We start from the raw sequence: 22318 nt of genomic DNA on the forward strand, positions 1-22318 counted from the left end.
GCTACAACTCAGAACACGGGGCCCAAGAAATCTCCACAGATTGCTTCAGCTCCTCATTTCCAAATCAAAGTATAAATAAATTAAATATGAAGGCCTAAGGGAGCCAAACCCTGCAACAAAGAAGCTTGCTTTCACATTGATTTTTCTATGATGAGCACCAGTTGCCTGTGTTGATTGGGAGAAGAGGTGGCAGGGCTGCGGGGAGGGTGGAGGGACCGTCATTCTCTGGTGCTTCAGTCAGTATCTTCATCATCCCTAGGTCTGTTGCTCTGCTAGTGGAACTTTTCTAACAGGTGATACGTTCGTGGGAGTTGAGATCCTGGGCTGTGGAGTCAGACATGGAAGGTTGGAATCCGAGCTCTGGCCTCCTAGCCACGTGACCTTGTGCCCCTGGTTTACTCACCTCCATTCTCTATGGACAACTAAGAGTTGACAGGATTAGGTGAGGTGTGACTATGAAGTTCAGCTGTCCCCAGGATATGCTGAACAATCCCAAATTGGAAGCTCTTTCTAGGTTCTCCAGGGAGCCTGTCCTCTCCTTCATTCCAAAAATGAGAATGAGAGTTGCAGAATCCTAAAGTATTGGAACTACAGAGTGTTTGGACACCAAGATGAGCAACCCAGACTCCCCTTCCTTCTGACAAAATATAGAAAATCCCTTTCTTATACTAGGCCAAAGGCTGGCCATGGCCCTTGTGTTCAGGAAGACAGGGTCCAGGCTGCTTCCAGTCCTCCTCTCCACTCCTCCCTGCAGCCACATAAGCCCACACCCATTGTTAGGGGAAGCTCCTTGCTTGCCTATCAACCCCAAAAGAAAACAAATGTTTAGGGGACACATGGTTCTTTATTTTTCTTTCAAAAGAAACACAGCTTTATTGAATCTCAAGGAGTATGCCCTGGGTATCCTTAAAGCCCAGCTGTCCCTCGCTTCTGGCCTCTCCTCAATGTGTTTTGTTTCAGTGTGGGGGGTTGTTGTTTTATTTTGTTTAACATTGCTGGGGATCAAACCCAGGGCCTTGTGCATCTAAGCACACACTCCACCACTGAGCCCAGCCCCACCTGCCCCGTGTGACCTTAGTAGGTGGCTGAGACTCCTTGAGCCTCAGGAATGGCTTCAGTATGCAGTTTTGAGATATTTTCTCCTGAGATCAGTTTGAGCATGTGGGGAGGTCCTACAGGATCCAGAGGCTGCAGGTACCTCTCCCTGAACTAAGCTTCTCAAAGTCCCTTCCATAAATATCCCTCCCTCCCTTTCCCGCCAGCCCTGCACCTCTAAAACCCTTTCAGCTTCTGCCCTCAAAGTTTTCTCTTTTTCACCTCCCAGAGGACAGTCTGGATTGGAGAGAACAGCAAACATGGGCCCTGAAGCTAGAGGAGAGGCAGCCCAGAGGAGGGGGCCAGAGGGATCCCCTGGGAATTGGAACAGGAGCCACAATAGCCTTGGGCAAAACTTGAAGCAGATTTTTATGCCCCTCCAGCCCTGGGTTTTGCCCAACCCTCTCCCTGCTTGTGTCTCAGCCAGGAAGATGGATTTCACAGCCCAAAGAATAGCCCAGTAGGAACAGGAACTACCCCATCTCCCATCTCTCCCATTTCTGTAGGTCAGAAGTATGTACCGGGTCTTACTGGACTGCTGCCAGGGTATTCACAGGGCCACCACCAGTGCTCCCTCCGAAGCTCTAGGGAAAGTCCCTCTTCTTACCTTTTCCAACTCCTAGAGCTACTACATTCCTTGGCCCATGGCCTCTTCTCCATCTTCCAAGCCCAAAGCCTGAAGTCTTCTGATCTTACATTGTCTCTCCTCCATTCTCTGGAGTGTTGTCATCCTCTGCTTCTTTCTGTTAAGGACATCTGTTATTTTTATCAGTGGGCTCACCCAGAGGGTCCAGGACAATCTCCACTTCTCTGGAGCCTTCCTGTAGTCTCATCTATAATGTCCCTTCTGCCATACAAGGTTGCATTCACAGGTCCCAGAGATTATAACTAGGTTCACTTTATAACTGTAAAATAAGGAATCTTTTCGTTGTAAGCAGTTATGAGCCTGATTCTAACAGAAAAGCAGAATCGTTGATTCATGTAACTGAGAAGTCTGGGTTTCCGCTTCAGGCACAGCTTAATCCAGGGCTAGGACAGTGTCACCTGCACGTGGTGTCTCCTCCACTGCCTCTTGGTTCTGTCCTCTGCCATGCTGGCTCTATTCTCAGCCAGGTCCTGCACACATAGTTCAGGGTGACTCAGCAGCTCCAGTTCTCCATATGCTAAGTCTAGAGAAGAGGTAGAGACTCTTTTCAGAAGTCCTGGTGAACAGTTTGCTGTAGCTCGTTGGCTCTGATGGACTCCTGTGCCTCTCAGCTTTGACCTGGGGAAATCAGTGTTAGCCCTAAGCCAGGCTGAAAGTTAGAGACAGGCTGGCTCCTGGTGGGACATGGAAGGTACCTGACCAGAGAAAGAGAGGATGGATGCCAGGCAGCAAAGAACAAAGATGCCCACCATAGTGACTGATAAGGCCCATGGTATCTCCCTCTCTAGTCCTAAGCCAAAGAGTTGGGCCTCTGATTATGAAATGGGTTTAAGCTGCTTAGAAGGTTATTTGAGGGGCAAGACCCCCTTAGCAGTATCCCAGAGACTTGACAAACCTGCTCTATCCCTCAGACACTGGAGAAGCATCCCATGATGAGACTTCACTCCCAGCACAGCCCTGTCACCGTGGAGCCCCGAGCACCAGCTGTGCAGGTGCCTTTACATTTCCTGGTTCTGCAGTTTTGATCTTTGGTATGAAAGGTAGCATGCCTGCCTTTGAGGCCTTAGGCCAAGACCACCAGTACAGTACGAACGAATTCACATCTTTATTATGAGAAATGCTCTTTTAACTGCTTTCCAGAGCACAAAGAAAAATCTCTCAAACAGGAAGTCTTTTCTGTAGATAGCTGGGCAATGTCAAATCCTCAATATGGAGATACTGGGAGCAATGAGAGCAAAGCTCTGCAGTTGACCATCAGCAATAACAATAACTGAGTGCATACCACGTGCCCAGCACCACTCTAACTCTTGAGAGTGAGGGTGAGCAGCATCCCCCTTTGAAACTGAGGTCCCGATACCTGAGCCCACACAATGGCTCCCACACCATTTCTGCACTGACTGCAAAGCCTCCACCTTAACCATTGCCTTCTGATAGATCATAGCACATTTGTCTGTTTTATTACTATCTGCCCATTTTTTGCTTAAATGAACCTTCTGTGAATACTCTATCCAGACCTTGTGCTTGATGCTGTGGGGTTGACAGAGATAACTGAGACCCATCCTGGTCTATGGGAGTTGAGGAACCAACAGACATAAGCATGGAAACTATTCATGGGGCACAAGGTAGACAGATAAGCCCTTGGTATGCACTAGGCATTTCCAAAGATGGCCTTGTTTCATCTTCCCCAGGCATTGTACACAGCAATTGTTTAGAAAACTATTATTGTTGTGACTTTACAAGTGGGGGAAGGGAGACAGAGAAATATCCAGAATAAGCCCAAAGGACAGGAAGAAAAGAGGGAAGGAGAGAGGGAGGGAAGAAGAGAGACTTTAAGGAGGAAGCAGTCTTTGCCCATGAAGAACTTCTGAACTAGATGGGAAACAACAGACTCATAAAAACCCACAGCTAGTTCACGACACAATTTAAAAACACGCTGCCCTCGGCTTCTCCGTATTTCAAATATTGCACAGTGGAGAAATCTGAAGGGAATGCTCACAGGGTCTCCTGGGGTGGGGAAGAAGTTGGTCAGTTGGCCCTAGCAGGATAAGGAGACCCCCGCTTCCCCTGGCAGGCCAAGTGCCCAGTGGAGAGAAGGAGCCCCTGGATGAAGGTTCCCAGACTGAGCCTGAGCCCCTGGCTCAGTGGCTGAGAGCTCCAAGAAGTGGAGCCTCCTGTGCTAAGAGTGTGTCACTTTTTAGTGACCACCACACCTCAGCTAACTGTGAAAGGCAGGTGGTTCCTTCAGGCAGGAACTGAGGATTTTCCTTGACCTGATTGTACAGAGTCAGAAACCTTGGGTGTCCCTTCAGCTCTTGTACCACATCGGGCCCCCGGGGAGCACGCTGGCCGCAGAGCCTGCTTCCCGATCCCCTTGGCTCTCTCCTCACTGTGAAGCTATCACAGGAAGGCCACGGGTTCTAGAGTCGCAGCTGTGGCCTGGGTAGAGTGTCACCGTGGGGCTGTAGTCTTGCCTTGCATCCTGCCCGCAGTGCCACTGCCCCCTTCCCATCCTTGGAAGTGGGTGGGAGGAGCTCTAGGGAAAGCCCCCTGTACCCACTCAGAAGGGCATGAATCTCTGGCACCATCCTGCTTTTAACAGGTTTAGAAATTCAAGTTTTGCCTCACGCCACAAAGGCTGAATTGCTTTTCCTCTGGGTATCATTCCTACAGCTTGGTTCCTTGCCACAAGGGAAGTAACAATGTCTTACTGAAGGGAGGGGCGACACACAAGACCTAAGATCTAAGGGGTTATTTTGCTTCTCATTTATTTAATTAGGCTTGAAGTGCATGGAGAATATAACTATAATTAAATATAATATTTGTGACATGATTTATTAAAGTTTGCTATATAGTAAATGTCTTTAAATAAGTATAATTTATACACCTGCATATTATTTCACTTGGCGTGTTCAGACTCTACAGCAGAACCCTTCTTTATGTAAATCACCTGAGAGCAGAGATGCTGAGTGAAAGAGGGGATAGAGGAGTCCTCCCTCCTCCTCTCTTCCTCCCCAGCAGTTCCTGGGCTTTCTCTTGGAACCCATGGGGGTGGGGCTGAGTTGGCTAATCCTGAATTGCTATTTGAGTTACATTAAGTCTATTTAAGCTTACAAGGCAGTGTTGAAATAAATTCCTACACTAGCACACACTATATTAGTCAGCGCCAGCACAAGCTGCCATAACAAAATATCATAGACAGGGTGGCTTAAACAATAGGCATTTATTTTCTCATTTCTGAAGGCTCAAGTCTGGGGCCTGGGCATCAGCATGACTGGGTTCTGGCGAGGGCTGTCTGCTTCTCACCTTGTGCTCACATAGCAAAGAAAGAGAAAGCACACTGTTGTCTTTTCTCCTAAGGGCACTTATCCCATCATGAGGACCCCACCCTCGTGACCTCTTCTAAACCCCATTATCTCCCAGAGGCCCACCTGGGAAGACCAGGGTGCTGGGGATTAGGGCTTCAACATATGAATGGAGGGCCGGGGCACACACTAAATTAAAAATTGTGTCCGTAAGTCTTGGCCTGACTCTCAACTCCCAGGAAAAGTCTTGTTATTATTTCATCTACCACACTCTGGGCACTGACAGTCCTGGGCTCCTACACACAAAATACTGGACACATGATTGACTCTCAGAGCAAGTCAGTTGTGTTCGTTTTCTGTCATAGCAAATTACCACAGTTAGTGGCTCAAAGCAGTACAAGCTTATCATCTTACAGTTCTCAAGGTAGGAAGTCCAGAATGAGCTTCACTGGGCCGAGATCAGGGTGTGGCCAGGGTTGCCTTCCTTTCTGAAGACTTGAGAGAATCCTTTCTCTTGCCGGCATTTGGGGGGCTATCAACATTCCTCAGCCTCAGAGCCAGCAACATAGCATCTGTCTGACCCTGCTTCTGTCATCCTGTCTTTCTCTGACTCTCTTCTTCTGCCTGCCTTTGCCACTTTTAAGGACCCTTTGATTACACAGGGCCTCCCTGAACAGTCCAGGATAATGTCCCCATCCAGATTCTCTTAACTTAATCACATCTGTCAAAAACTCCGCCACATAAGTTAACATATTCACAGGTTCTGGGCATGCGGACATGGACATCTTTGGAGTGCCATTTTCTGCCTACCATGGTTATTAATGCAGGTTGTTGGAGTTGTTGGAAACACAGACACCAGAACATGTGTGCTTTTCACAGAGTTGTCAAATTAAATGCCCATTACATAATAAATAGTCAAAGATGGTACTAAAGCTTGTGGTGATGGTGGCGGTGGTGGTGGTCTAAGTATTTCTCCAGTTGTCTTGTGTGTTCTCATCCCTATTCACCATCAAAGGCTCTGAAAGAACATGTATGAATAAAACATGTTCTGTGAGCTGAGAAATAGAGAGGCAGACTACATGGCCCCGCTACTTCCCTGAGCTTGGAAAGTGAGGCCCCACACAGAGGTGGGAGGTCCTTTGAATTCCTTCTGGAATTTCATGTGGGTCAACCACAGTGTTGACCAGAGAATTACTGCAGAACCTCACTTTTAATCCCATCATGTTGAACTTCCCAACACTGGAAGAAAACCATATTGGCCTCGTTAAGAATCACGTGAGCCTGAGCAAGAACAAGCAAGCTGGCCTAGCCCTTGGGCTCACTTCAGGAAGATTGTGAAGGAGAAATCAACAAGTAATGATGATCCTGAAGTTGGGCTGAACTTACAAGGCTCTGGACCACCAAGGACCTTGTTAACTTAAGAAAATTGTTGTGGTTTATGGCCAGGTGGGAGGTATTGTAGAGGAGGAATGGGTGGGACTTCTCGAAGAGCTGGAGGTGGGTTAGGAATGGGTGCATCAAGGTTGGTGCCTGTGTTTTGGCGGAAAGAACTAGGTAGGTGATGGTTGAGGGGGGGACAGTCTAAGACTGGTGGTAGTTGGAGAACAAGGGTCTGTGACTGGAAAGGATCACGCCAAAGCACCACAAATAGCTGCCACTCCCCCTCCCCAGAGTAAGAATCAATGTAGAAAATAGAAACCTGGGCTCCTTCGGCATGAGGCATGGTGTGTAGGAAGGTGCCGTGTGACACCAGATTAACAATAGAAATCGTCCCCAGCAAACAGGACTTCAGGGATGCATTCGATTATTTTTTACATAGATTTTCAAGTCCCCATCGTACAACTTAGCTCCTCCTGTCACATTATAGCCCATGGCCCCGAGCCCCACCTGCTCGTTTAAGATCTTCTGAAAGGTTCAGAAAGTGACAGCCACGAGGATGAAGATCTGAGTCCTGCTTGGTCCAGTGAGGACATGGGAGAGATGCTGAGTGGCTGTGAGGTCTTGGCTTCCTCGGTCCCGGTCCTTTTCACTTTGCAGAGGAGGAGTTAGGGGTGTCGGGATAATGTGGTTTCTCGTGTTAACATTCTGTGATTCTAAGAAGAGGATTAAGAATGGAACTTCTATTTAAAGGGTAGGCAAAATTAGAGGACTCAGCCAAGGAGGCCAAGAAAAAAGACATGGTAAGAGAATCAGAAGAAAGCAGCCACATAGCTGAGAAGAAAGAATTTTTCAAGAGAGGGAGCATCATTTTCAGTAATATGATGGTCCAAAATACTATATATATATATTTTTTCCCACATTTTAAGGCATGGATGGGAATCCATATTTCTCACAGAAAAGTTCCTAAGGAGTCTGAGTGTTTGAATTCATTTGCTCAGGCTGCCATGACAAGGCATCACAGATTCAATGGCTTAAACCACAGAATTTTGTTTTCTCACAGCTCAGGAGGCTGGGAGCCCGAGATCAAGGTGTGGCAGGGCTGCTGTCTTCCAAGGGCTAGGCAGCAGGATCTGTTTCAGGCCCATATCTTGGCTGTAGAGAAGCATCTTCTCCCTGGATCCACACATACTGGATTAGGGTCCACTCTGATGGCCTCATTGGAACTTAATTACCTCTTAATATTAACTACCACCAAATATAGTTGTATTCTGAGTTACTTGAGGGCTGGAACTGAAGCTATCATATCATGATTATCTACATAGAAAACCCCAAATAATCTATGAATTATTAGAACTAGTAAAATGATTCAGTAAAAAGGATGGATTGATATTAAGTTTAAAAAAATCAGGGTTGGGGAGGATCGAGCACAGTAGCAGAGTGCTTGCCTAGCATGTGCAAAGCCCTGGAGTTGATCCTCAGCACCAAAAAATTAAAATTGTAAAACTCTATTGCATTTCTGTATAGCAAAAAATAAGAGATATAATGCAATAAAAAAGGAGTACTTAGGAATATATCTGACCAAAAAACAAACATTCCTATGTAAAATAATTTCATCAAGCCACTAAAGAACTCCTTAATAAATAGTGGGACATACTTTTTCACTGATTTTAAAAGACTCAATTTAGTAAAAATGTCATTTCTTCCCAAAATGATTTATAGCTTCAATGTAATTCCAATCAAAATCCTGACAGGTTGATCCTGAAATTTATATGAAAGAAGAAAGGGATGAGATGAGCTGAACCCCTCCAAAATGTAAAACTATAATGTTAAAAGTGCATTTGTGCACAGGTAGGCAAACAAAACAAAAGAACAGAACCAAGAACCCAGAAACAGACCCGTAATGTATAGAAACCTGACAAAAATTGAAAATGTTAAAAGAAGGGGATAGAATGGCCAATTCAGTAAGTAATCTTAGGAATAGTCCATTTTCTATATAGAGCAGAGCCTGAATGGATCCCTAAACTTGAACTATACAAAATAATTAATTCCATATGGGTTAAAGATATAAATGTGAAAGTCAATTTTTTTTTTTTTTTAATTTGGAGAAAATGTAGGATAACTCGCTGACAATTTCTGAGTAAGGAAGAATCTCTTAAATAAGACACAAAAAAGCACAAAACCACAATGAAACTATTCATAACTTCTGCATTAAATTGGAGAGCTTTTATTCATCAAAAGATACCGGAAAGAGGGTGAAAGGACGAGTCACAAATCAAGAGAAATTTTTAGCATATGCATTATCTTCAAATGATTAGTGTGCATAGTATATAAAGAGTTCCTTTGAAAGAAAAGACATAATTGAATTTAAAAATGAGAGAACATGATGCACAGTTATGTCACAGAAGAAGAAATATGAGTGACCAATAAAGAATAAAGAGATGTTCCACCTCATTAGTAATCTTGAAAATGGAAATTAAAACAACCACCAGACACGATTACATACCCACCAGATGGGATAAAATTAGATGATGGTACCAAGTGCTGTTGGGGACAGGAGGAATAGCAGCTCTGACGCTGCTGATCGGAGTTTAGACACAGTGGCTCTGGAAAGCAACTGGCAAAGCTGATGGGGACATTCCCCTGGCCCCTCTTCCCAGCCTTTCTGGGTTCTGGCTTCCCTCCTCCAGCAGCTCTTCCTGGATTGACCCTTCCTCCCGCTCTCCCCACCCTTGTCCTGCCCAGGAACCTCCCTGCAGGGTTCCTCCCACACTGAGCTCGGCTGCTCTTCCCTCTGGCCTCCCCTGGCTGCAGCCCAGGCCAGAGATGGCTTCTTTCCGCTGGACTTTCATCAGCTCATTTCTTTCCCTCTGACTCAAGAGGAAGATGAGCCTTTCACTTTTTTTTTTTTTTTTTGTAAAATGTATGAATGTTTTGACAGAAAATAGTATCTTACTAGTTTGCAAACTTCCTGTCTGCTTCTCTCTATCAGTATCTCCTCTCTCTCCTGATAGGGTCATGCTGCCTGTCCTTATAACTTCAGCACAAATGCACTGTCTCAGTCCACTTGCTCTGTTAATCACCAGCTCTGTAGCAGGCAACTCTTAAGAAAACCTCTGCTAACTCCCCAATCCAATTTGAGCTGGCTTTTGACCCCTGACTTAACTGCAGCTGCTTCTCCTCAAGGTCAGTGATGATTTCATTGACCTAGGAGGCCCCTTTCTTACTCCACATGTTCCTTGACCCCACTCCCATTTTAGTGAGAAATCTCATGATGGATGCAAAAGTTCCCGTAACATGTGTTTAGTTTAATAATAAAATGAATGTTGATATCCTATCACCCCTGTTACAAATATGCAGTGATTAGTAAGTTGAAGTCCCCTGTGAGAACGGTAGGCTGTCTGAGGGAGCCTCCTCGGGGACCTCCAGGCCTCCTCTAGCCCAACCACCAAGAATCTCCTCTCTTGCTGTGGTAGATTAGCTGGTTTATCTGACCTCAGAGGCTAATGAGAGAGCTGTAAGCCACCTCTCCAACAGAACTTCGTGGTCCACCTGTAAGTGACTCAAGGCAAAACACAGGGGGACCTACAGAGTGGATAGGACTTTAGACCCTTTATGTTGAACTTGAAAATCATCATCATATTGTGGTCTATGTGGTCCGATTCTATTTGCAATTCACCTTAGTCCAGTTTCCTGAGATAGCAGATCAATTACTCCATAGATAAATGAGGTAACTCATTTCAATTTTGAGTGTTATGAAAATTTTTGTTCTGCTTTTATGTCTGCTTTTACAGAAGAAATCTAGTTACTTTATTACAGATTATTTCTCTTTAAAGCTTTCCCCCCCACTGTCTTTAACATCAGTGGAGGACATAAGCCATTTAGAGACTCACCGGGAGCTAAACTGGCTTCTGAGGAAAGCATCCTTGCCCATCGGACCCGTTGAGTCAGGGTTGTCGGCTGGGTTCGCTTAGTGATGTGATTCGTAAAGAATCTGTTGGATTTATCTACAAGTTCATATTAATTAAAATTCCCTCAAAGCAAACTACATCTATGGGAGGCCAGACATTAAAAGAAATTGACTTTTTAACCCACCCTGTTTTGAAAGTGTTTCTCAAGAGCTTTGAAGCTGATCAGATTAGAAGGGCGATTTCGCAGCCTGCCTGCTTGGTGGCCTCTCCAACAGCATGTAGCAGTGGGGACACCTTCTGGAGCTTTGTAGAAGTGGCCATTTCACACAGAAATCCCGCCCGAGAGCCTTGAGGTAGATTCTGGCCACAGTCCTCTGCCTCACAGCAGCGCTCCTGGGAAATCCCTTCAAGGCAAGGGCCACAGTGTCTTGTCACATCCAGACTCTGTAATTGGGATGGGTCCCTCTTCAAGGAAAGGCTCTAGAGGATGCATGGCACATTCCTTGTGTTGTGGGTCCCTGCTGCTTTTGCCACGAAGTGGCCTGATTTATGAGTTGCTGCCATGTGCACGAAGCAACCCAGGAGAGCCGCCACCAGGGAGAGTCCAGCGCAGTTGCTAAGAGTGTGAGCTTTGGTGTCAGTCTAACTTGGCTCAGCCACTGATTTGCTCTCTGAGCCCCAGATTTGTCACTTGAGATGTGGATTGTTAAGGTGATAATGTGCTTACAAAGTGCTTGGGTAGTACCTGGTGGGGAGTGAGTGACGAATACGTTGGCTGCAGGCACTTAATGAGCACTCCTGCTCGGCACACTTGCTTATCACCATTTTCCTTGTGGCCTTCTCACCACCATCTTCTGGCCACTGCTTCTCAGACTTGAGGGCACCTGGGAATCATGTCATATTTGAAACAGATGGATGCTGTGTAAATCAGGACCTCTGTGGTTGGGTCCCAGGCACCCGTCTTTCTTGAGGTTCCACTCATGATCCCAGTGGACAGCCAACAGCAAGGACCACTGTTCTAGAAGCTTCAATTGCAGTTTCTTCTGAGAACCTTCAGAAATGTGGTTTTCATCCCCTCAGGTCTGAGTAACTTGAATTTCAGCTACTCAGCTGAGTTTCACCAACTCCACCTTAGCACAGGTGGCCAACAAAGAGTTATGGTTATAGGAATTGAAAAGATTATTGAACTTCCCTTCCCCTTGTTTGAATTCCAAAAATGACTGTAATCCCTACCAACCCCAAGGACAAGAACAGCTCACCTTCATTTGACATTGGCCATGACCCAGGCACCATGCTGAGTTTTTTTTACATGAACTAAGTCTTGCAACAAACAGATGAGGATGGATGTATCACTAACATGGTACCCAGGTCACATAGGGTACAAGTGGAGAAACCAGAACTCAAACCCAGGCCCTGTGAGCCCTCACCTTGCTCTGGCCCACCATGCAATCTGCATGTCTCACTATTAGAGTACTTGAACCCCGAATTATAAGCTTCTGAGTCCCTCATCTTTGGAGTCATATACTGCTATAATGGATTCCCTCAAGGCAGGGCCTGAACTGATGGCCCTCCAGGTGACTTGTCAAGGGAGGGCTCTCAGGAGAAACTGTAGGAGAGTAAGGGAAGCAAGAGAGGGCAGGGGGAGCTGGAGGAGACGTGATTTCCTAACAAGTCCAACCTCTGCCTGATCCCATGGGGAGCTCTGAAGAGTGGATTGCCTCACAGAGTTCCTCCACTTGGACAAGGAGGCTGGACCCTCAGGAGCACCACCCCCACCTGCCAGTCCTTTGCTCACATGGCAGGCCTTAAGGGGAGGAAGATGTAACCTGCCAGGCAGCTCAGGGCAGGTGAAGCAGCTCCCATCAGGATGGGGTGATGCTCCAGATAAAGGTGCAGCCAACACCCACAGCACCCAGATGAGGGCATGTCTTCCTAGTAAAGATGATTTAGACAGCATACTAATAGCATCTGCTGCACTTATTAATTTGAAAAATAGGATTGTAGATCCTCTTTATTCAGCCAAACAAGCATATCTGCAAGCTGTTTTTATACAGCCAGTAACCATTTTCACCCTTGGTAGGGGACATTCGCAATATCCAAGTCTAAGGAATCAGGCAACCAGCATGTCCCCTACAAGGCTGCCCATCCCCTGCCACCATTTTTTCCCACAACCTGGACCATTCTGCACAGACTTCAGTAGATGTCCCATATACACTTTCCATCTGCAAACTTCATGTGACACTGACCCAGAATATTAACTGTAACACAAGCTTGTTCTTTGGGGATTTATTTTGGTACAATACCGATTGCAGCAAAGGGAGAACAAGAATTAAGTGTGGCAGTTGTTTTTTTTTTGTTTTGTTTTGTTTTTGTAGTTTGCAACACAAAAAGATTGCATTGATCCTTACCCAAGAGCTCAAAATAAAACACGAAGAGGGAAACTGCTGAGCCCAACCCAGTGTTGCTGATCAGCATATGTTTGACATTCACGCGATTCTGTCGCAGCCAAAGTGACAAAGGAAAGGTGTTCCTTTCCTGTTCCGTTCCGGCTCCTCCACTGATTCTGATAGGCATAGCTCTGGAATTGGAGCAATATTGATTTTCCTTGTTTGCTACACTCTCTCTTTTAAAAATAACTGAATCTACCCCTGTTTGGGTCAGCATAGTGGGGCCCAATCATTTATATCTTAGGGTAAAGTGAAATCCTATCCAAAAAACTCTATCAATGTTTTGTTTCAATTTTTTAGAGCAAGTTTTCTGATTTTAATAAGTTAAAGGATTCATTCTGTTAAAGGTTTCACTGTCTCCTGTGGCTCAGCCTACCAGCAAGAAGGGCTGTGTTAGCTCTCTTCTGTTTCCAAAGAGACCTCTCACTTCCCACTCGTCTAGGTATCATTGTCAAATGAAGTGTTGTTTTTCCTCAGGTATGCAGACTCTATGGTTTTGTACTTTTTCCTTTACAGGTATTCCCACACATTCTCTTTTCATTGAGCTCAACATCCCAGGGGTTGCAAATGTTGGATGAAAGAGTGCTATTACATGCACAGCAATCAGGCAAAGGGTCCCCCCCCCCCCGCCAGGTACCTCTGCTGACCTGACCTGGGGTGATTTAATAAGTGCTCAGAATTTTCCTTGCTGATTTGCACTGTCCCTAGCTGTTAAGGCTACAGTGCTAACCCCACATTAATTATCAGCTGCATCCTGAGCTGTCATGTTGCTGTTCCCACCTATGGTGGCTCTTCAATCTGGCTGTCCATTAGGAGAACCTGGGAGACTCAAAAATGTAACTCTTGAACCCCACCTGAGACCTATCAAATCAGAATAGAATCTACCCAAGGATGAGGCAAAGAATATTGTAACAAGTTTTCCAGGAGATTTTCCAGCACCAAGGCAACATGGGTCCTCTGCCGAGGATGATACATCAGCTTAAGGTAAAGTCAACTAGAGACATCTGGTCTACAGCAAGCCAAATGGAAGCTCATGAAAGGAGATGAAAAGACCTTTACCACGCTTCTCCAAGGCCATCCCAGATGGAGGAGTGGGTGCACAATAGCCGAATGACCCCACATGCTGTTCAGCTGCTCTCATGCAACCACCCACCCACCCTTCCATCCATCCATTCTATCAAACATCTGTTGAGCTCATGCAGTGTGTACCAGACCATGTGCAATGGGTCTGTAAAAAGGAAACACCCCAGATCCTGCCTTTCAAGAGCTCATAGTTCTGTAGAGTAAGAAGCCCAGCCATGGATGGTGCTAGCCCCATGTTTTCCCAAAGGGAGAACAAGCAAGGCTCAGCTTGAAAATACCAGGCAAGAAAATACCATGGATTTTTTCCCCCATTGATTTTTCAATGGGAGGTTATTCTAGGGTTTCATTTACAGTAATTATATAAAATTTTCCTTTAAAATGAGCCTATTTTTAAGATGATAAAATAAAATAAGCCTATTAATGAGCATGATAGTGTGTTATCACTATACAGTCATTGGATGGCTAAAATTAAGAAGACTGAATACCTAGTATGGATGAGGATGTGGACTAAGCAGAACTCTCAGACACTATGCATGGTAGTATAAAATGTTACATCCCCTTTGGAAAACCATTTGGCAGTTTTCTCTAATGTTAAACATGCATATATCATACAGTTCAGCAGTGCTCTCCCTATGAGTTTAACCAAGAAGAATGGGTTAGTCATCTTTCCATTATATAACAAATGCCTGACATAGTCAACTTATAAAAAGAAAAGGTTTATTTGACTCACTTTAGAGATTTTAGTCCAGGATCCATTGTCCCCTTTTTGGGGGTGATCTGGTGATGAGGCAGCACATGGCAGGGGTGTGTGGCAGAAGAAAACCACTCATCTCTAGATATAGAAGGGTTCTAGCACAACATAATAAAGACTGTACATAACAAACTTACAGCCAATATCATATTGAATGAGAAAAACATGAAAGCCTTTTCCCTAAAATGAGAAATAAGTCAGGGTTTCCACTAAATATCATTTTTATTCAATCTATACTTCAAAATTTTAGCCACAGCAATCAGACAGGAAAAATAAAAGTGATGCAAACAGGGAAGGAAGAAATAAGATTATCTGTTCACAGATTATATGATTCTATACTAGAAGACTCTAAAGACTCCACAAAAAGACTCTTAGAACTCATAAACAAATTCAGCAAAGGAGCAATATACAAAATCAACATACAAAAATTTGTATTTTTTCTACACATCAGTAACAAATTTGCTGAGAAAGAAATCAGAAAAACAATCTCATTCACAATATCCTCAGAAAAGGAGACCTAGAAATAGTCCTAGCCAAGGAAGTAAAAGATCTCTACAGTAAAAATTATAGAACACCAAGGAAAGAAATTGAAGACTCTAGATGGAAAGACCTCCCGTGTTCCTGGATTGGGAGAACCACACTGTTAAAATGGCTGTGCTACCAAACGTGATCTACAGATTCAATGCAATCTCCATAAAAATACCATTGTCCATTTTTCACAGAACTAGAAAGAAACAATTCTAAAATTTTATTTGGAGCCACAAAGGACCCCAGATAGCTAAAGCAATCCTGAGCCCAAAGAGCAATGCTAGAGGCATTCCAATACCTGATTTCAAAATATACTGTGGAGCCATAATAACAAAAATAGCATGGTATTGACATAAAAACAGACACAACCAGAGGAATAGAATAGAAGACCCAGATATAAACCCATGCATTTACAGCCATCTGATTCCTGATAAAGGTGCCAAAAACATACATTAGAGAAAAGACAGCCTCTTCAACAAATGGTGCTTCAAAAGCTGAACATCTGCCTATAGAAGATTAAAACTACATCCTTATCTCTCACCCTGTATAAAAATTAACTAAACTGGATCATTTAATATAAGAACTGAAACTATTAGAGGAAAAGATAGGGATAACACTTCAAGATATAGACACAGGCAACAATTTCCCAAATAGAATTACAGTAGCTCAGGAAATAAAAGCAAGAACTGACAAATGGGATTACATCTAAGTAGGAAGTTTCTGCACCAGAAAGAAAACAATTAACAAAGTGAAGAGACAATCTACAGAATGGGAAGGAGAGAATCTTTGCTAATAATTCATCTGGCTGAGGATTAAATTCCAGAATATATAAAGAACTCAAAAAAACTTAACATCCAAAGAGGAAGTAATCCAATCAAAAAATGGACAAGTGATCTGAATATCCACTTCCCAAAAGAAGAAGTACAAATGGTTAATAAACACATGAGCAAGTGCACAACATTTTAGCCATCAGGGAAATGCAAATTAAAACTACATTGAGCTTCTTTCTCATCCCAGTCATAAAGGCTGCTATAAGGGAAAAAAAAGTCAAATGCTGGCTGGCGAGGATATGGAGAAAAAGGAACCCTTATAGACTGTTAATAGGAATGTAAAATTGTACAGCCACTATGGAAAGCAGTATGGAGGTTCCTCAGAAAACTTCATCTAGAACTACCATATGATCCAACCATACCCAAAGGAAATGAAGGCAGCATACAGAATATTGCAGCATTGTTCACAATAGCCAGTTAATGGAATTGGTCCAGGTGCCCACCAATAGATGAATGGATAGATGTAGTTTATATACACAATGGAATGTTCTCCAGCCAGGAAGATTGAAATCATGTCACTTGCAGAAAAAATGGGCAGAACTTGGGATCATCATGTTAGACGAAATAAGTCAGACATGGAAAGACAAGTATCACATGTTTTCTCTCCTATGTAGAAACTAAAAAAGCATGGTGGGGAGAGAGAAAACTTAAAAGTAAAATAGGAGCTATTAGGGAAGGGGAAGGGAGTGGGATCAGGTGGGAGGAGGGAAAGAAATAAAAGCAAGAGAGGGAAGGTAGATATGATTAAAACACAATATATGCAATATGGAAATGTCACAATGAAACCCATTAATAATCACAATTAATATGAGTTAATATTTGTAATGAAAAATAAGTAAATAGTTTTTTAAAAACCACTCACTTCATCATGAGCCAGGATGCAGAGAGGAAGAAGAAGGAGCCAGGGGACATACCTGCCATAACCTTAAGACCTCCCACTTAGGTCCCAAAAAGTTTAACCACCTTCCATAGCAACAACCTGGGGTTCAAGTCTTTAACCCATGGATCTTTGAGGGACATTCCAGATCCCAATTGTAGCAAAAAAAAAAAATGAAAACGTATGTCCACATTTTAAAGACTTATACATAAATATCTATAGCAGCTTCACTAATAGTATCCAAATCTGGAAACAGTCTAGGTGTCCATCAACAAGATGGACAAGAATCCATATTCCAGAATACTATTCAGTTGGAGAAAAACTGCTACTTCATATGACATGATGATTCTGGTAAACATTATGCTGAACCAAAGAAGTCAGGCATGGAAGAATGCATTTTTGGCTCCATTTCTCTGAAACTGTAGGCAAAGCTAATCCACAGAGAACAAAAAGTTGATGAGTTTACACCAGGGTACTTTTTAGGATGATTGGCATTGTGTCTGTTGATGTGGCAGTAGTTACTCAGGTACATATCTTTGTTAAAAAAAAAAAAGTTCATCAAACTGTATGCTTATGAGTGTAATTTGTGTGTAAGTTTTCTTCAACAATTTGCTTTATTAGGTAATAACCCATATGGCAAAAATTATGAAGGTGGCATAGAGTGCCTGAAAATTTGGAAATGGTACTCCAGGACATGGTAGACAGTGGACAGCACCCTACAAGAAGTGATAATGAAATGCTGTGGCACTTCCAAGGCAAAATGGGACAGTGTTGGGAGCATCCGATAGTAAATGACATCTCTACTGAACCTCTGAGTGCACACGAGGCCAAAATGAACATATAAGTGAAATTGGGTTGAAATTAATATTAAGGGCTTGAGATGAGTGAGGAAGGAGAAGGGAAGAGTCCAGAAAAAGTCACATGCACCTTGAGAGGAAGGGGTGGTCCCACCACCGTGGCCTTTGTGACATCCAAAGGTCTTTCTAATCAGTGGAACCTAGACATACAGGCGCAGCACCAGCTGAGTAGCCACCAATTTTCCCCTTACTCAGAGAACTTGAATGGCCACAAAGCTCACCAGACGGACCAGGACTGGGGTGTGGCAAGCAAGGCACCAGAGACACCACATTATAGGAAGCAAGGTCATGCAAAAAGGCTGAGCCTGGAAGGTCCTACACTTCCAGGACCCCGAAGAAGAGTTCTTTGCATGCCTCACCCTAGTCCTACCCTGATCTCTAGTTATCTGGGAGCAGATCCCCCACTCAGTCATAGCCAGACCTGCCTGTGTACTCCAGGCCAGGTACTGTATCAGGTACCCTGTTTGAGACAAGTCCTCAGAAAGCTAAAGGCAAGTATGAGAGCAGAAGCCCAGAGGCCTGTGGACACTTCGAGTAGAGATACTGGACCGAGACTGGAATAGAAGGTCAGAAGACTTTAGGAGCAAATGAAACCTTAGCCAAGACTTGAAGAAGGCAAGTCCATGGGAGGGTACAGGGTGGTCCTTCTAAATCTGCCTGGTCTAGGATTTGGCCACAGGGCACCAATTTTCAAAAGCCCTCCCACTCCTATGCATTTGTAGGTTTGTGACATGGGCAAAGAAGGCTGATAGTACCCCTGTGTCCCAGATGGAGTCTATTCCAGCAACCTCAGCATCTGCCAGCTCACCAGCAGTCCCTGCTACAGTAGAGTCACCCGAGGTGGAAAATAGTGATTCCATTAGGTAAGTACAAATGCAAAACCAGCAGGGACTGGTCTTTAACAGCATTCTTATTTCTACTCTGACTTACATTCTCTATACTCATTCCTTATTCATTCAGTCATTCACTAGTCAACAGTGAGTGCCTGCTGTGTGCTAGACCCTGGATTAGACCTCTAGAATCAGGAGCTGAGAGTTATCTCTGCTCTCAGAAATCCATGAAGTCCTGAGCCCTGGGAGACTGAGTCCTTCTATAGGGCCAAGACTTGCAGCCAGGATTGGGTCCAGGATAGCAAAAGGATATGAGACTATACCAAACATTATATCCTCAGAATAAAATGCTCCAACAATTATGAAGCTGAACATTGAGTACTCAGGGCACATTCATATTGTCTGAAGAATTGCTACAGCTTCCTAGGACTTTCCGTAAGTCAGGCCTGGGTTCCGTGCTCCAGGAAAGATAAGTTGGGGCCTAGGAAAAACTGACCAGTTTAGTGGCTTAGCTGCATATCTGGGGACAGAGGGCAGCTAAGCACTGCTCGCTGACTTCTTGAGACCCTTGAGAGAGAACTTCCCCCTGACTTTCTGGGATGTGACAGAGGGAAAGAGGAAGACAGTAGAAGAAGATGCCAGTGACACTATGTGATGATGACTGCAAACTGAATGATTCTCTCCATTTTATTAATCTTCCCAGGACTATCATTATGGATGAAGAGATGGGGTACGAAGACCAAGAAATCAAAAAAATGACAGCATCTACCGTGATCTCAGATGTAAGGTTCCTTTGCCCTGGAGAGAGCTGGCAAATAGAAGGTCTTTTCCACAAAACAAAGGCAGGACCCGGGGTCAAGCTGGGATGAGGCTTTGTGGCTTTATCCAGATCACTCTCCAATCACACTCCAGAGCCAATACCCCACGGCAAGCCCAGGATCCCTCAGGACAGAGAGCTCTGAACCGGAAAAGCCAGTTACCTCCATACCTGAGGATCTTATGCTCTTCCTCCCCCATAGCAGAGGCTCCCATAGCAAAAACAAAGGGAAGATTGAGAGATTTGAAAGATACATACACCTAGCCAGACACAGCGGCACATGCCTTAACCCAGCAATTTAGGACACTGAGACAGGAGGATTGCAAGTTCTAGGCCAGCCTCAGCAACTTAGCAAGGCCCTAAGCAACTCAGCAAGATCCTGTTTCAAAATTTTAAAAAACAAAATATTTTTAAAGGGGTGGGGATGGGGCTCAGTGGTCAAGCACCCCTGGGTTAAAAAATATTTATATATGTATATAAGGGCTGGGCCTGTAGCTCAGTGGTAGAGCACTTGCCTCATATGTTTGAGGCACTGGGTTTGAGCCTCAGCACCACATAAAAAATAAATTAATTAGTAAACAATGATATTGTGCCCATTTACAACTGAAAAATATCTTTTAAATATATATGTGTGGCTGTATACACACACACACACACACACACACACACACCCTTAAATACTCCTTCTAGAATTATGGCCAAAGAAAGCCATCAGACACACAAAGATTTGCATACAAAAATTTTCATCATAGTACTTTAGAAGTAGCAAAACATTAAAAAACAAAAGACTGTGTGTCCAGGATGATATACAATCTATTAAAATAGTGCTTATAGCATTCATGGTGAAGAGTGGCCAGGGGCAGGCATTTTCATACTTGGCCAATAGGAATTTGAACTGGCACATCCTCTACAACATGCAGCTTGGCAAGTATATCAAAATTTAAATTGTATAGTTCCTTGTCTAAAAATTTCATAGCAGAATTCATATTGTCAAAATGGTCATACTACCAATAGTGCTATACATATTTGAAGCAATTCCTATTAAAATTCCAATGATATTCTTTATAGAAATAAAAAAACAGTCATTAAATTCATTTTAAAAAATAAGAGGCCTGGAATAGCTATTTTTTAATATTTTAAATGATCCTTGTGAAGAATATTTAGTCATACAGGAAGGTGACATGCATAATTTCAACTAAAAAAATCAGAATATAAAATATATATATATATATATAAAGAGAGATACAGATACATACAGAATATAAACACACATATACCTATACTTATAGTGTAACCTATTGGTTGATTTTTTCCCCCCTTGGAGTTTTCTGAATTTTTCAAAATTTTCAGTGTGAGTATATAGAACACTTGTATTTTAAATATTTTTTTTTCTATTTTCAAAGATGTTTCTCATAGGAAATTTAAAAATACAAAAAAATTTAAAATTCTCAAAATTCCATCATTTATGGAAAAATACTACTGAAATTTTTAGCAAACAAACTCCCAGATATCTGTTTGCATATGCAAATCTCAAAATGCCAGTGTTTTAAGAACTATGTTGAATAGAAGTGGTGTCATGTTCATTTACACCCACTCACACCTTCAGACCCACAGGGCCTATGTAATTTAATATGAATGGAACTGATTTTCCACTCCATCATTCTTGGTCTGTAAATATACATTGTACCCTCTCCATAGAAAGAGGGACCACATACACTTTATTTAAGATGAACTTTTATTGATGGGTAGCTGGTTTGCTTCCAGAATTTTGTGATTATAAGTAACACTGAAGTAAACATCAGTGTTATGTACATTATGCACATTTTGGACATTGTCCAATTATCTCCCTGAGGAAAACATACTATTTTTATAATTATACCACATGCTTCCTTTCTATGTCAGTGATGGGGAGGTGCATATCTATGCTCCATTATGATTGCTTATAGATTTTCCCATATCTTTAATTTATAGGGAATAAAAAATAACTCTACTGAAACAGAAAGAAGTCAGAGTCAGGTGGAGTTTCAAGAATCCCCATGGATCTTTGATCAGGAAGAGATGCTTACCATTGGGATAGAAGAAGTAAGTCCTGCTGAAAACAGACTTTGGGATAAAACTAGTTTCTCTGCTTCTGCTGGCAGGTGAAGTCTGTGTAAGCTGCAAGTCTTTGCAGCAGAGAAAGCCCATTTTAGCACAGCTAGTCAAAGAAGGGAATGCCTGCTGATGTTAGATCTGAGAATTGCATTTGGCAAAGCTGGAGAGTGGCATGTTGCAGTTCTTAATGGTGGGCCATTCCCTCCAGTCACAGCAAACCCAGCATTCACCACCAATTTCTTCATTCTGGGTCCTTGCCTTGCAAATTCAAAGAATGAAATCCACAGGCCAGGAAGAATAAGAGCAAAAGAGTGAGATTTATTCCCACTCTAATAGTGGAGAGGGGACACAATAGGAGTTACCACTTCAGTGTGCTAGTCTAGAAGTTTATATAGCACTTGGATCAACCACGATTGATCCAAATTTATGCTAATCAGGGCTTGGAAAAGTACCAACACTATTGGTTCAAATTTATGCTAATCTCCACTTGGGTCTGCCTGACTTCCATTTTCCCACACTCGGGTCAGTGGATCATGGATGCTCTGGGGCTTGGGGCCATGCATTGTGTGGAGTGGGCATTTGCAGTGGGCCAGGTTGGGACAGATCAGTGCACCCTGGCTCACCACACCTCAGGCATGCCAGCTTGATGGGCTTCACGTGGATGCACCCACACTCCAGCCCATCTGATCTTGCTCCAGGATAAGGACTTGGCTTTGCTACCTCCTGATCTCACCAGAGCACTGTTCCCACCATGACTATCATATGGGTTCAGGATGCTGCCTTAGTCACCTCCCATAGAGTCAAACAAGTGAAAAGTTGGGGATTTATCTGTCCAGTTGGCAGGACTTTAACTTCCATTCAGGCTCATCATCC

General features: G+C 43.5%; 1 protein-coding gene across 1 annotated transcript in view; it reads left to right on the plus strand.

Annotated features, from left to right (window-relative positions):
* Positions 1-22318, plus strand: part of Hydin (HYDIN axonemal central pair apparatus protein) — a 316785-nt gene that overhangs the window by 163981 nt on the left and 130486 nt on the right. Inside the window, exons 23-25 of the mRNA XM_076838342.2 lie at positions 18427-18567; positions 19238-19316; positions 21323-21433. Coding sequence (XP_076694457.2) covers positions 18427-18567; positions 19238-19316; positions 21323-21433 — 331 coding nt within the window. The remainder of the gene's footprint in view (positions 1-18426; positions 18568-19237; positions 19317-21322; positions 21434-22318) is intronic.

The sequence above is a fragment of the Callospermophilus lateralis genome, chromosome 18, assembly GCF_048772815.1.
Source record: "Callospermophilus lateralis isolate mCalLat2 chromosome 18, mCalLat2.hap1, whole genome shotgun sequence".
Classification (NCBI taxonomy): Eukaryota; Metazoa; Chordata; class Mammalia; order Rodentia; family Sciuridae; genus Callospermophilus; species Callospermophilus lateralis.